At 43.6% G+C, this 15,159-nt stretch overlaps 1 protein-coding gene and 1 long non-coding RNA gene across 3 annotated transcripts; one reads left to right on the forward strand and one right to left on the reverse strand.

Moving 5' to 3' along the window:
• Window positions 1-44: 44 nt before the first annotated feature.
• elp1 (elongator acetyltransferase complex subunit 1) lies at window positions 45-9,691 on the reverse strand. 2 transcript variants are annotated; one of them, XM_053428803.1, is made up of 36 exons: window positions 9,593-9,691; window positions 8,520-8,732; window positions 8,235-8,387; window positions 8,028-8,109; window positions 7,795-7,875; window positions 7,595-7,680; window positions 7,326-7,516; window positions 7,060-7,183; window positions 6,864-6,957; window positions 6,246-6,476; window positions 5,997-6,167; window positions 5,764-5,842; window positions 5,515-5,670; window positions 5,317-5,423; window positions 4,993-5,096; window positions 4,858-4,911; window positions 4,648-4,753; window positions 4,414-4,529; window positions 4,208-4,281; window positions 3,942-4,020; window positions 3,740-3,819; window positions 3,510-3,647; window positions 3,262-3,347; window positions 2,978-3,126; window positions 2,688-2,811; window positions 2,381-2,478; window positions 2,095-2,296; window positions 1,934-1,995; window positions 1,765-1,827; window positions 1,576-1,636; window positions 1,294-1,407; window positions 1,100-1,199; window positions 878-1,005; window positions 642-793; window positions 298-379; window positions 45-182 (listed from the first exon to the last, which is right to left on the reverse strand). In XM_053428803.1, exons 2-36 carry the CDS (start codon window positions 8,667-8,669, stop codon window positions 115-117), a joined length of 3,945 nt encoding a protein of 1,314 aa, XP_053284778.1. In that variant the 5' UTR covers window positions 8,670-8,732; window positions 9,593-9,691; the 3' UTR covers window positions 45-114. The 2 variants fall into 2 exon arrangements, with proteins under 2 accessions (XP_053284778.1, XP_053284777.1); XM_053428802.1 differs by having other exon boundaries at window positions 114-379.
• Window positions 9,692-10,897: 1,206 nt separating this feature from the next.
• LOC128446445 (uncharacterized) lies at window positions 10,898-15,147 on the forward strand. Its single transcript, XR_008339579.1, has 3 exons — window positions 10,898-11,023; window positions 12,261-12,360; window positions 14,962-15,147. It is a non-coding gene; the product is annotated as an uncharacterized LOC128446445 (long non-coding RNA).
• The last annotated feature ends 12 nt before the right edge of the window (window positions 15,148-15,159 follow it).

Consider the following 15,159-nt stretch of genomic DNA (forward strand, 5'->3'; position numbering starts at 1 on the left):
TGGTTTTAGGATTTTAAATAACAGACACAAACACATTTGGTGAGAGGACACATGAACTGAATCTTTATTTATAACATATTTAACATTTAACACTTAAAAACATCAGAAATATAACTAATTGAGAATCATGAGCTTCCACTTGATACCGTTCCTCATCCTCGGTGGAGGCATCACCTCAGCATCTGTAAAGAAACAGCGTTTTAAAATCCTCGAAAAATCACATGATACCGATACAGATCAGATATATGAAAAGAGAATAAATCTGCAAACTGAAAAACAGCAACAGGAGCTGCCGACCTGGTTGTGGAGCTGCAGGTCTCTGCTGCTGCTGCTGGAACGAGGCCATGATGCTGTTTGCAGTTGAGTTTGGTCCAGTGAGCTGAAGAGATGACAGTTAAATGAAAAGAATAAGATCTTAACGCTTTGGGAATTAACTTTCTGGGATATTATTAATTCCTTTGGAAACTGAAGGCTGATTAAAGTTTATAGAAAAAGCTGAATTCCTCATGAAAGTCTTTTCACAAAATATCTCTACACGTCTTAAACCACTTACGACAATGAAGACAAATTGAATATTTCATAACTCAAGTGTGAAAAGGGCATTTCACTGATATGATGGTGGATTCTGGTGTGGTAGTTACCGGAGCCTGGTTGTTCTGGAGGCCTTCGGGCCACACCTCCGGCAGAGCGGCCTCCATCATGTGCAGAGCCTCGTCGTAGCTCAGCTGCAGCTTCTCCGCCTGCTTGTCATACTGGAACAGCACCAGGCCCTTCAGCAGGTTGTGCACCTCCTCTGCAAATCAACAGGATTCAGTATAACAATGTAAAGAAGATACAGATGAGTGAGCGTCTCTGTGTTTCTCTCCCGTCTTCTTACCCCTCATCTTGTCCACGGTGGTGATGATCTCACCCAGGGCGTACATCAGCGCTCTGTCCTCCAGGGGGCTTCCTTCCTTCAGACTGAGCTTCTTCCGCTCGGCTTTCCGTCGGTTCTTTGACGACCTCCTGCAGACGGAGCATTGAAATAGAAGCTTATCATTCATCACAAGGACTTGGAGTTTGAAATGAAGATGAAGAATCACGAGAGGTTCTGTCTTACGAGGAGATGCGGGAGTTGCTCTGGGAGTATTTGGAGCCGGTCATCACGCTGCTGGCTTCAGAGTAAAGCTCAGCATCAGGACAGTCTGGACCTTCCTCATCTGATGGAGAAGACAGACAGAACCTAATTGTGTTAAACCCTAAACACTGTGATTGAACCACACTAGTCTTTCATGACTTGTGACTTATTCTCACCCAGCATGTCCAGTCTGGCCTTTTCTTTCTGCTCTCGAACCACAGCCAGTCGGGTCCTGTGTCGCGTGAACATCGTTATCTGAGCTTCCAGGAAGGAGGTCTGAGTGCCGACAGCTGATACAAGACAACAAGACAACATCAACACACAACAAAACATCACCTTTTTATTTCAACTAAACACACCCATTCGTTTTTGTTTGGCCTCCTCATAAGTTCTCTCATCAAAATGCTTCAAACCAATTTGTCGTTTCTCCTCCAGTTTCCAGTCTGAACTGTTCTTACCCTCTAGCAGAGCAGGTCTCAGGTTGGTTTCTGTGATGTCCTGCCGGTTGTGCATGTAAATCTGAAGCAGACAGAAGGAAATAAACCATCACACATGCAGAGAACAAACAGAGGGACTCAGAATCTTCACATTTGAAGTCGATCGAGAAAAGGCTAAGTTTTTATAAAAAGGTAATTTTGCTCACTGACCAATCGAAGCGCCTCTTCCCACACTGCACCTGTGATCAGAGCCAAGATGGCTTCCTCACAGTCCTGAAACAAAGACACAGACTCTCAGACCTCGACTAGCAGCTGCAGACAGAGAGAGACGTCTGTCACTGGTTTGGCTGTTACTGGTTCTATCAGCAGAGGATCTTACTTTGGCGTACTGGTCCAACAGCAGAGCAGCTTCTGAGAACCGCCGCTGTTCAGTCAGCTTCTCTACAACAGAAAGAAGCAGAAGCAGTCAGGACGAGGACGAGGACGCCCAGGTGGACCCGCACCACGTCCCACCAGCCACCCTTCTGTTGACATGTTTACCTGCCAGGTCCCGGGCCAGCAGGGCGAGCTGGTCGGGCGGCAGCGGGATCTGCTGCGCCACACAGATCGCATTCCTCCAGCTGGAGCTGCTGGCGAACGCCTGCAGGGCGCTGACCGACTCTCCACATCTCCACAGCAGCAGGCCGGCCTGCTCCGCCTGCTGCTGCTCCACCAGGTGCTCGGCGTAGGAGCAGCTCAGCGCCTGGGGGTCAAAGGTCAAGGTTTTAAGAAGGTGGATTTTTATAATGATGATCTGTCTGTGGTTTGTTGGTTACAAACTCGTCACCTTGTACTGAACGCTGTGTGCTGGGAACAGTCTCAGAGCTTCACTGTAGAGTTTCTGCTCCTTCACCAGCTGCAGAGCTTCAAGGAAATGTTCCTGTCCTGAGGAACAGAACACAGAAGAGTCACGCTCGGCTCAGGTCGGAGCTTTGGAAAATAAAACTGCAAAACACCGGCACAGCTTTGATACTGGAAGCTTTTCAGACAGGTAGCAGAATAAATTACTCGCCACTACAAAGAGAACCACAGGTGGGTTTCAGATGAAGAGAAGCAGTGAGAGGAGCCGACATGACAGATACAAGGAGACTGACCACACTTGCTGAGGTGAAGCAGAGCCTTGCTGTAGCGCTTCAGGTGCTTGTCGATGGTGTAGCGCTGGTAGTTCGGCTCCAGGCGCTTCAGCATGTTTAAGAAGGGGAGGTACTCTTTGGGGTCCTGCAGGGGGGGGGGGGCAGACAGAAATAAATGATTAATTCATACAGAAGTTACAGCTTGAGTGATGAGTGACCATGTCTAATATCGTGGTACATAGGATTTCTGTTTTTATTCGTGCTGTAGAGAACTTGAACATGTCTCCTCCTCCTCCTGTCCTGAGTCGTACCTTCTGGGATTTCTCCGCCACCATGAGCACCAGGTCGAAGTCATACGTTCCCAGAGAGTGTTCGTAAAGGTCGTTGACGTTGACGAGGAAGAGGAGGTACTTCAACGCTTCTTCAGCACTGACGGCGCCCGGAGCTGCAGAGGGATTTTCTGGACAAATGCACACAGAGCAGGAAATGGTGTAATAACTGAGAATACAATTAAACATCCTCTCCATGCACTCTCTACTGTGCCTGTATTTGTGTGTGTGCGTGTTCATGTGTTGTAAACTGTGTGTGTGCTCACCTCGAAGCTCGTGGACTTTCTGCAGAGCGACCTCCAGCTCTGGAACCGTCTTCTTCACATGAGCCGTCAGTATTGACAGACAGAACCTGGACGGACACAACGCAATCATTAAATGTCCCACTAAGTTCTGTTAGAAGATTCCTGACCAAAGAATAAACTACACAAAAACAAGAGACATCAACATGATTCACTTTTTAGTCAGACAATTTAAATGAATGAATTCTAAAACTGTATTTTATATCACTGACTTGTTTGGATCCATTGATTCCATGGCGTTCCGTAGAGCATCACAAACCACGTCCACCTTCTTCTGCCCAGAGAGTCGCTGGGACTGAACTGGGCTGCTCTCAAGACGAGGGTACATGGTGCTGGTTGTGTCCTCGTCTCTGGGCACAGAAGAAGAAAGAATATATGTTAGAGAAGATTTAATTAAATTAAATGTTTTACGTGAAATCTTAATTCTTCAGGTGCAACTTACTTGAGCTCAGTGAGGAAGAGGTTGATGAGGTTGATGGAGTTCAGTTGTTTGATGAAGGTGTCGATGTTCTCCAGGAAAACCTGCAGGAGGAAAATAAATATTATATATTTTTTGTTATTCATCGATAATGTTCATGTGAAGTTTTGTTTAGTGTCTGTATCAGAGAACATGTCGGATCTGCAAGTTAGAATTCAGCACAAACCTTTGGGTTGTGGTCATAAATGAGGTTCAGGTTGATCCTCAGCTTCTTCATACACTCAAAAGCTTCTTTGAACCTCAAACTGAAAAAACAAAACAAAAAAAGAACATGTAGGACTCAGATTAACACTACATACAGATATATACAGATATATATATATGTGTTGGGTATAAAGCAAGTCTGGGTTTAGGTGAAATAGTCAGGTTAGCCTTGTTAAATAGTTCATTTAAAAATCAAGTATATCATATGATGGAGGAAATCGAACCCACCCGTCCAACCACTTCCTGAGCTGAGCCAACACCAGCGCTCTGTGATGAACAGTCTCCAGGTTCCCACGAGGCATCTGGACACAAACCGAAAGGAATCAGAAACTAACACAAAATCATTCATATGAAAACACACTCCCCATGCGCTGCCACAGTTCTTACAGGAGAAACAGTGAAGGTAGCAACGTGTGGGTCTGTGCTGAACTGACCTGTAGAATCACTTTGGTGTCTTGAGGCACCACAGTGACGATCCTGGATCCCCGCTCCACCCGACGCAGCGTCTCGTCATTCTGACCTCCGTCCGAGGACAAGGCCGTCTGCAGCCCTGTCGGAGCAAAGGTCAATTCAATCAGCTGCTATCGGCTCGTGGACTGAATGTGTGAATCTGAATATATCAAAAACACCCTGGACGTGTTTACTGTGTGTGTTTGCCTCCACTTTACCTTTGACCGTGAGAATACTCAGGTGGAGGCAGCGGCAGGTGTGGGAGTGTGTGGTGATGAGGAGGAAGTTGTTGCAGACGGCGAAGGAGGAGACGTTAGAGGCCAGCTGAGAAAGAAACAGACATAAAAGAAAATATACACAGCATTAGTTTCTCCCTGTCTATCGATGAACATACTGAGAGCGCAGGTACATTTAGGCCGACATCATACCTCTGTGTCTCCAGCGTACAGGTGGGATCTGTCGGTCAGGCCCAGCAGATATTCCTGAATAAATGAAGAAACAATGTAAACAAGAACTCTTCCACTTGTGATTAATACTGTAGTTACAGTTCAGTGTGTCTCTACCTCCCCACTGATGCTGCAGAGCGCCGTCTGAACGCAGGGAACAGGGAAGTTAGTGGTACACCCACTGGAGTCACGCCAAACGTCCACCAGGGGCTCAGCACAATCTGCACATTACAAATTAGCCTCAGTTATGGAAACAAGAATCAAGATGGGAGCAGAATTATAGAAGAAATGTCAGACGTATGTATTTCATCTTAATTTCAGTCATGTATCCTGTGTGGATTTAACATGATGGAGCCGGAAAGCAAATTGTTAGTGATTAAAATAATGGGTTGATTTTTCCAATGAATCATCTCTTAGCATTTTAAAGTTTTGGTTACTGACCCCAGAGAACTTTCCTGATCTGTCCGTCCTCCAGCTGTAAGGCCAGAGTGCTGGTCTGAGAGCAGTGAACCATGCTGACCACCACACCGTCCACTTCTATCTCACACCTGGGGCATAAACAAAACAGAGGTGTAAGTCTCTCTCCAAGCTTTGCAGGGTAAAGGAAGTGGCCACAGGGGCTTTGTTCAGTTTGCCGACCTGACAGCGAGCGAGTCACGATCGTCCTGAGCAGGTCGGAGCATCTGCAGCGTGGAGGAGGTCGGCAGCAGACCGGAGCTGACACACACAAACAGCTCGTCCTCCAGCCACAGCAGCTGCCGCAGGGCGAGAGGGTCGTCCCGTAGAAGTGGTCCACTGCAGGACGAAGAGGAAGAGACACACACACGGGGTCAGGGGTGGACCAGGAGGAGACAGCATCATGCACAGTGTTGTAGGTGGTTGTGTTACCTGAAGGTTTTCTGAAGGACCAGGGGACGAGACACAATCCTGAAGCCATCAGCTGTTTTGTCGGCATGTTCTCCTGAATCTGGATTAACAATGAGAATAAGCAGGTTAAATAAAAAGAACACACAGGTAACGACAATCAATATGAACCAGAGCATAAAGACAGACTGTTTGATACTTTAACACATGAGAACAAGTAGCTGAGAGGTCATTATGAAACATGGTCCGTAACCCACCTTGGCTGTAGACCGAGATTTCTCCATTAGCGGTGAACACTGCCAGCTGATTGGTCCTCTGAGGTCGGCAGAGGAAGGTCACCTGGTTGGCTGGTGATTTCAGCTGCAGCTCCGATGAGCACATGGGCGGAGGGACGATACCCTGCCTGAAGGTTGTCATCAGGATTTTATCTGAGGGGCATTAGATGAATATCAACATCACGCTGAATCCTGCTACAACCCTGAGCTCCTCGTCTCATTGGTCCTCACCTCCATCGATCACAGCCACGTTGGCGTTGTCAGTGGCGTCCAGCCCGGGACTCCGCTCCGTTGTCCAGCCCCAGTCGTAAGAGGTGGTGGACCAGTCGCGTCTCACCAGATGGAGCTTCAGGGGGCGTTCAGGGTCCCAACAGACCGAGACCGGCGCCTTCTGAGGGTCTCGGCCAAAGTTCAAACTCTGTTTCAGGTACCAGTGGTAGTTTCCTACGGTCCACAGCTGGACTGGGGAGGGAGCAACAACAAGTTTAAAAACTCATTAAAGAATCTGATCATGACAAACATTGTATTATTCATTCATTCAAAGACTTGTGTAAACATGTATTTAAAAATGTCAAATGTTTAAAATGAGCTTCTTTACAAAGTGGAAATGATTTTCGTTCCCGGTATTTTAAATCCCATCTCACTTGCTATATTTACATGAACCACAATATTCTGACATTAACCCAATAGGAAAATATTTCAGCTTTTAATCACCAAGTAAGCAGAGTTTAGTTTAATCTTAATTGAGGAATATGGGGTTTAATGTCTGTTAGGATTTCAAACTTTGTACTTTAGTGACTCCTAGTGGTAGCATTACAACATGTAGAGTGATATTTGAAGTGAACTTACTGTAAGTGTTGACCTGTCCATCCTCTCCAGGCGTCATGTCCTCCAACCAGACAAGTAGAACGGTGGAGTCAGTGTTCCACAGCAGATCCTTCACCTACGAAACACACTCATCAGTCTAATAATCTGAGAACACTGTGTGCTGATCATTCCACGCTGATCCTCCTGAGTTTTATTCAAAGTCAGAGTTAGAACCGACCTTGGCCTGGTCCTTGCTGAAGGGCAGCGTGAAGTCTCCGTGCAGGAGTCCGTTCTTCTCCATGAACACCACGCTGTGTTTGTTGGGGTGGCGTTGAGTGCTCGCTATCAGGCTGCCGGAGGGTCTGAAACCAAAACCCATGATTTTAAATTAATGCTGCCTTTATTTTCATGTAGACTATTATGTATTTAGAAAAGACACCAGGTTCCTTCACTAATGTAGACAGTTCTCCACTTGTTTAAAAAGAGAATTGTTTGAACTCTTACTTCCAGCAGAGCGCCTGCTCCAGGCCGTTGATGGGCTCACTGGTGGACTGCAGGACACCCTCTCTGTTCCACACCCGCACCTTCCTGGCTCCGGTCTGAGGACAGAGGGCACTGACAGCGAACAGTTGACCGTCACCTCGCCACGTCACCCGCGGCCTGCGGTCGTCCCACCCACCCGCCGGCTGCACCTCCTGTGTGGCGAGTTCATATCATTCAGAATATTGTTTTATTTTAGTTTTCAAACTCTGAAACTGTCGTTGAATCCTGACCTGGCTCTTCTTCTGTGCTGCCTGTTTCCCCTCTGAGCCGTGGAACTGTGTCTCCTTCTTCCCCCAACCCACTGTGATGAACTTTCCTGCAAATCACACAACATACAGAAGAATAAAAGATTTATATAAACATCGTTCAGTCATATTAAAATAATGTTGGCGGCACTAATCTGAGCAGAATCCACTTGGAGCCACCGTACCTTCACCAAAGTCGTCCTGGTGGATTCCAACCTCAGTGATCGGCTCAAACTCTTTGGTCATCATGATGATTGTTTCCTGGCCTGTCATTATGAATTATTAATGTTGTAGATCAGAATTCAGTAGATAAAGGCTTTTAGCTCAATGTTGAAACAAGACGGGGACAATTTTGTTTGCAGTGACGTAAACAATTCTAGAAGGAAAATGTTTTCTGTTGTTTGTATAAAATTCTGACCGGTTGTGAGAATGACGAGCTCTTCATCGGGACTCCAGCTCATGGAGGTCAGACCGCTGTCCACGCTGCCAACACACTCCAACTGTTCAACATGATCACAGACAGAACCCTCATTAACATAATTAATTTCCATCCTTTCTCCCACAACAACCTCAAAGCTGAAGCTAACTTCTTGACCCTCAAACAGCACTTTGAAGATGTGAGCACCTGGCACGTGTTGAGGTTGAAGAGGACGACATCGCCGCCGGTTGTAGCCACACACGCCGACTCCAGTTCCGCCAGGTCCTGCAGTCCGACCACCAGCCCGCTGCCGTCCTCCGGGAGGAAACCATTCGCCGTCAACGAGGCTTCATTGACAACCTGCGGAGGAGAACAGAGGAAAGTCAGAGACAACATTCACCTCCACTTGTAGATCAGAATTAAGTGGAAATGCTTCTTCTACAAACTACAGCAGAGATCAATCCCTGAACACATTACCACCACCAGGCTCACCTGTTCAGTTCGGGGGTCGTACTCTGTGACGGAGTACTGGGAGGCAACCAGCAGCGAACCGGTGTCGGCCCGCACGCACAGGAACTGAGGTGAGCCGGGTCCGTTCAGCTCCGAGCTGCACAGACTCTTCAGCAGCTTCAGGTTCCTCATTTCACCTCCGGACGGGCGGAGAACTCACCGAACCCGAGTCTGGACCCGAACGCTGCAGAACACCTGAAACAGAAACATCACACAGGCTCAGAGATTAAACCACAGACAGACAAGTTTCATAAGATCAGTCTGACATAAAGAATCAGAAATGAACTCATAACAGAGCTCCAGTGACGTGTCTGTGATCTCTACACACTTTTCACAATTAACAGTGACAACACAAACACAATTACAGATTATATTTGAGTATATTCTACAAGCAATAACCAGAATGTGCAATTGTGTTGAGGTTTTCTTAATAATTGATAACAGGTTCGATCTGGGACATAACTTCTTTGATGCACCACCTCAATCTGCTGTTGACTGAGCATAGTTTTAATAATTCATCAGTTTACAAAGAGACACAACATTTATCTCTTCTTTTCTCGTTTCAACACAATAGATCTTTCCGACTGAGTGTTTAGGAAACTAAGTGTGTGTTGTCTCTCTTGTAAACACAACTGCTACGTTAGATGAATCACTAATCAGACTCACACACCTCTTACAAACCAGACACTTTATAAAATAAAGATTATCCACAGGTTTGAATCACATCGTAAATCTGGTAGTTGTTGTTAAACTCCTCAGTAAACCTGGAGCGGATTCTTCCATCACAGCATCAGCAACACAACGATCCAGCCAAAGTCAAACATGCTACACAGACCACAGTAAAACCACAATAACACTGTGACTCTCATATAAAAACACAATGAAATACAATGCACTGAATAAACTATTATAATAAGACTGTGCGTCCTGTCCGACAATGGAACTGGACATGTTAGCTTAATGCAACAGAAGCGACGTGTTCTTAGCGACGTGACGCGAGCAGAACACGTCGCGTATGAAAAGTATTAATGTGATAAAACAACAATGAAACTCACCAAGAAGAGATGAAACCTTTAAAATGTCAACAACACAACAACACGCATGTGGCGCTGTCACACTCTCGACTTTTCACTTCTGCCACAGCGATGGGATGTGTGGGCTCTATCGCCCCCTGGCGGCGTGGAGGAGTAAGAACACAGACATTTGGGACACAGGGACTTTGTTTTGAGGATTCAGTTCATTACATAGAAAATGTTTCATTGGGAGAAGTAATAACAATAATAAGGAATAGTACAAATTATTAATGGGTAATAATAATATTTTGTGGTGGGGTGGGGGGATATACAGACATTTGACTTACAGATTGGATGTTGCACACACTATATTGATATTTATACATGTGCTTGTACATGTATACATACTGTATATTTACATACTCCAGTCTACATATACAAGACCATCTCAAATGGGCCATAATAAGTCTTAAATGTAGAATGTTTATCTGAAAAGTAAGTAAAAATTGTAGGCAAAAAAGTATAGCATGACATTTAGTGGACTTTAAGTTGCACGAGTAAAGTACAAGTACCTGACAGCGAAGTAAAGTATCGTGTTTGAGTGAATGTTTTTTATTTTCCTTCTCAGATCTTTCTTGTTTTTTTCTCTGAAAACCTTATAGATGTCACATTGACCATAATAATACTTCTTAAATGAACAATGTTTGTCTGACAGTTATAAGTATACAAGTATAAATACGATAGGTGGTGGACTGGCAGTTGCTTATAAATAAAATGGGAATACTGTAGTAAAGTACAAATACCTAAAAATTTGGTAATGTAACATGGGAATATTCCAGTTAAGCAACTGGAAATTAAGTTAAGTAAAATGGGAATACTCTAGTCTAGTACAAGTACCTTAAAATTAAGTAAAGTAAAATGGGAATATTCTAGTTAAGTACCTGAAATGATATAAAGTCAAATGGGAATATTCTAGTTAAGTACCTGAAATGATATAAAGTAAAATGGGAATACTCTATTTAAATAAGATTACTTCAAAATGAAGTAAAGTAAAATGGGAATACTCTAGTAAAGTACAGGTACCTAAAAATGAAGTACAGTAAAATAGGAATGCTCGAGTAAAGTACTAGAACCTAATAATGAAGTTCAGTAAAATGGGAATACTCTAGTAAAGTACAAGTACCGGAAAAAGAAGAAGAGTAAAATAGGAATGCTCAAGTAAAGTACAAGTACCTGAAAACTAATTAGAGTATCACGTTTGAGTGAATATTTATATTTCCTTTCTCATAGTTTCTCTCTTTTACTCTGAAAGCTGTCCCCTTTTCCGTCGGGCTTTACTTTGTAGCGCAGTGACCGGATGCTCGGTGGTTGGTCTGCAGGTTGACGGGCAGCAGGTGAGAGGCGGCGGGTTCAGGTGAATCCTCTTTATTTACCTTCTGGGGCTGGAACGCGAGGACCGGACCGCGACATGAGGTAAAACGTTCACTCTCCTCTTTCGGGACTCGAACCCCCGCAGCGGATACACCGTGTGTCCGTCCGACGCCTCATGAAATGAAGGTTTTCATCTGAATCAGGTCGCTAACGAAGCGCAGCTGGTTTTTAAAACGCTCCTCAGATTCATGTCCGCCGAGAGATGCTCGATATTTAAATACACATCTGTGTCGTGCTGCTGGTTCTCATGATGGAACCAGTACAGACAGGCGGGCGTCTTACTGGTGCTGTTTATCACCATTACAGAAAAATACTCTCACAATATGGCGAACACGAAACACAAGGTGTGAACCCCAGGCTCCGTTTTATGGTAGAAGACACAGGTCACGTGTTTGAGGGTAAATATTATTACTACACATGATGGTAGCATGTTCACCTGTTGCACGTGGAGGTTACAGGTACATTAAACAAACAACTGAGTATTGTACTTATAGTGTAACCTATAGTGGAACAGCAGTAGACTGTAAATACTTTAAATGTTGTGAAGTAAAAAATGCAGTAACTGTCATTATTTACTTGGAGTTGACAGGTACATGCGTGTCTCAACTTTGTGTTTTTATAAATGGTATTATTGTGGAAACATAGTTTATTATGTCTGTGGAGTGAATCACAAACAAGTGTCTCCAGTCTGCAAAGTGTTTTGTACAGTATATACAGTAAATGTAATGTAAATACTGCTCAGAATCGATTAAGGAGAATGGAAATACTCATATTATTTATAAGTACGTAGTTGACACACATGTTTTGTATTCAGCTGTGTGTAAGATATTTGTACTCATAATTATCTAAACTGTGTGCGACAGGTGAACATGTTACGGTGATATAATGTTTAATCTCAAACCTATAACATGGTGTTTATTATACACAATAAATGAAGATGACATACTTTGTATACTGCACAAAACAGATTTTGGAAATTGAAAATACTTGCTGGTGACTGACATTTTGAACTACGCTTCCACAGTAATAGTATTTATAAGTACACAGGTGACACACATGTTTAGTATTCAGTTGTGTGTAAGATATACTTTCTGTTTGATGTTGTATTTGTACACACAAATAACCCTCCATTTAACTGAATTCCATATAAGCCAGATTTAAAGTACATTAGATAAAATGCTGTTTAACTGTATCTGAGCCGGGGGTTCACTCCAGAAAGAGAGAGAGAGACAGACGGGTAAAAGATTCTGTTTTGACTTCTTCACTTTGTTTGTTTCAGTTCACCGGTGATAACGAAACCAAGGATATCACGATGTGTCCTTCTGCTGCTGCAGCGTCTGGAGTCCTGAGTGGAACTGCACTGAGAGACGAAACCTGAGGTAATAATACACTTAATGAGCAGTACTTTGTTATAGTGATATAGCTAGATGATAAACCTAAGTATGGGTAGGTACAGTAATTGGTTTGACTCAGATGTGGCGTATATCGCTGTTTCAGACATTCACTGAACTCCAGATCTTCTCCAGGGGCTGGATGTAAAAACGCAGATATCAGAGTCAAAGCTTTTTAATGATATGATTTAATGATTTGCTGAAAAAACATCTGATCTCGGAAATGGAATCTATTCTTTGTCCTTCACCCCCGAGCTCGGCCTTCACCTGAATGTTTTGGGAATGTTCCTGATGTTGAGAATGCGTCTGACTTGAAACTTGTTTGGCTGAGAAAAGCTTTACGTTGGGCCAGAAGAGACGTTCAGCGTGAGGAGTGGGAATGAAACCGGCACCATTCTCCCTTTTCCAAGTCAGTGATCCATTAAACTCAACTGGGAACTGCTATTTCTGGGTAGAAAACAATGTGTAGTGTTGCTTTAAATCAAGACAAAGTAAATAAGACAATGTTAATTCCCCCACTACGGTTCAATAAAAGAAAGGTGTGACTGTGATCACGACTACCTGTTGTCACTCAGCCAACCTGGAACAACTCCTCAGTCAGTGTCAGTAAAGCTTTGGCAACACGAGACTGTCAGGTTGAGGGCAGCTTCAGTGCCGACTCAGAGAAGTGATGCAAACATCACGGCTCATTTTCAGCTCTGTCATGTTGTCTCAGCTGTTTGTCGCACGGCTCACAGCAGGAGGATCTCAAAGTCAACAAACAACTTCGGCATCGTGCAAGTGCAGGATCAAAGTTCTGTCCAAGAGAAGCGTGTTCCAGAAGTAATCTGAGTCCCACCGATTTCCCAAGATGTCAACAAGTCACCCTCTAGGTTTTTACATGTCTGATATCAAGCTCTGTTGTATGATGGTGTGTGTTTTTAACATACATGCAGCTTTGAGTTGTGTCTTTATTTGAACACATCCTGTACAATAGACAGGAAGTCACCCAACCCAGTAATAAAAGTAAACATGGTTCTACATTTCTCACCCAGTCATCCACTCCTGTTTTCCTGCAAGTGTTTGGCATTGGTGCTACTTGTTGAGCAAGATTTTCACACTTGCACTCATTTATGGGAAAGTGCAAAGGACATAAAGATTCAAATATTAAGTGTAAAGTAAAAGCATCAAAGATCATTTCCGTTTTGTTTTTTCAGTCAATGAAACGTTTTTGCCTTTATTGAAAGTCAACTGTATAAAGACAACAGGTAATGATTTCTTTCTCTGCTGAAAGTTATTGTTGTCAGACAAAATACCAAGTAGGTGATGTTTTCGTGGTGTGGATTCAAGTAGAAATATTAATCTGGCAGATTTAAATGTGGTTTCATCAGGGTACTGTCGGGCAGGAGCTCTCTTATTAATAAGAAAATATATAACGCCTTTAGATGGAGCCTTTTTAGAGTCATTCCTTATAGAAACTGAGTGATTCTCTCTTAATAAAAAAGGATTTGGTTGTGAGAAATATGTTTGTTCAAAGTCTGAGAGGTTTCACATTCCCATTCAAGCCAGTCAGAAAGTTGTCTCTGTGGAGAGTTGGATAAACACCATGTTTGTTCACCTTTATTCCATCAGCTGACTTCATGAAATGATCATGGGTCAGCTGGTGGAAGAATCCAGTCCTGCCACATTCCTCCCTGACATGCCGATCTGATTAACCTGACTCTGCTCGGCCCTCCTCCCTCACTCCAGACTCACACAGTGAATCTCCTCATTGTCTCCGGCCGGCTTCCTGCCAGCATCTAATTATAATTCCTCTTACATGCACATAGTGAGACGACCATGTGTTTGTTTCACTTTTTTTTTGGAGGAAAAATGGCAAATAAATGTGATCATCTAATGCTTTAGGAAAATAACAAGATGCATGTAATAACCATTTTGACATTACTGTGCACATACATCTGAATAGTCCAGTCTTATTTTATTCTATAGAATTTGTATTGCACATGTACGAGAACATATGAACCTTCTCCACATACCAATGGATTTAAACCCAAAGCTTAATTCTGTTGTGTAGAGGAGGAGGATGGAAATATAAGAAGCTTGGTCATATCTGCTCCGTCATTATGAAAGTTACCTTTTGGGTTTGCAGCAACATCCCCAGATGATCTGTGATGACAACTTGATCTTGTGGTTTTGTGAAGTGTGACAAAACACTCTCACACTTTCAACCGACATTTTTAAACACAGCTGCTTGTGTCAATGTTTTCTTTTTCATATGTTTCTTTGCCTTTTGCAAAACAGGCGATTCTCCATTGTCTTCTACTGTCACAGTTGTGTGATGATAAAACAAATATCTATTTAAACAGGCCTGATAATGTTAGATTTATTTTTTAATTAAAGTGGATGGTTTTTGCTGTTTACCTCCAACTAACACAGTCCTCTAAACTTTTTGTTTAAATGCTTGCTGCTCAGTGGGTCAAAAGTTTCTTCAGTTGTTAATTTAACAGTTTGAAATACAACCTGCGTAAACCTTTTATTTCCGGCTGAGAAAACGTCCAAAGGAGAGAGAGCTTTAAATCTCCCTTTGTTTCCTCCTCCCTGAAAACCCAGACAATCCCTCTGCAATTGGAAGAGGATGGTACGTCCCGCGGTGCTTTTGTTTCCTGTGCGAGGAAAACTTCAATCACTTCAACGCTCCGTCTTCATTGGTCCGTCCAGGGTTCCATGAGGTTCCTCTAGGTGTCCACCGATTGGTTCTTCGTTCCACTTGGAAGACTTGTCAGCCAATCGGCCTCTGCCTGGGTGAGT

Source organism: Pleuronectes platessa, chromosome 8, assembly GCF_947347685.1.
Source record: "Pleuronectes platessa chromosome 8, fPlePla1.1, whole genome shotgun sequence".
Classification (NCBI taxonomy): domain Eukaryota; kingdom Metazoa; phylum Chordata; class Actinopteri; order Pleuronectiformes; family Pleuronectidae; genus Pleuronectes; species Pleuronectes platessa.

Coding starts and splice junctions, on each gene's coding strand:
- elp1 (XM_053428802.1), bottom strand. CDS start 8,669: ATGAGGAACCTGAAGCTGCTGAAGAGTCTGTGCAGCTCGGAGCTGAAC. Junction 7,681..7,794: donor CCAGGACGACTTTGGTGAAG/GTACGGTGGCTC, acceptor TGTGATTTGCAG/GAAAGTTCATCACAGTGGGT. Junction 4,282..4,413: donor ACACCAAAGTGATTCTACAG/GTCAGTTCAGCA, acceptor GTTTGTGTCCAG/ATGCCTCGTGGGAACCTGGA.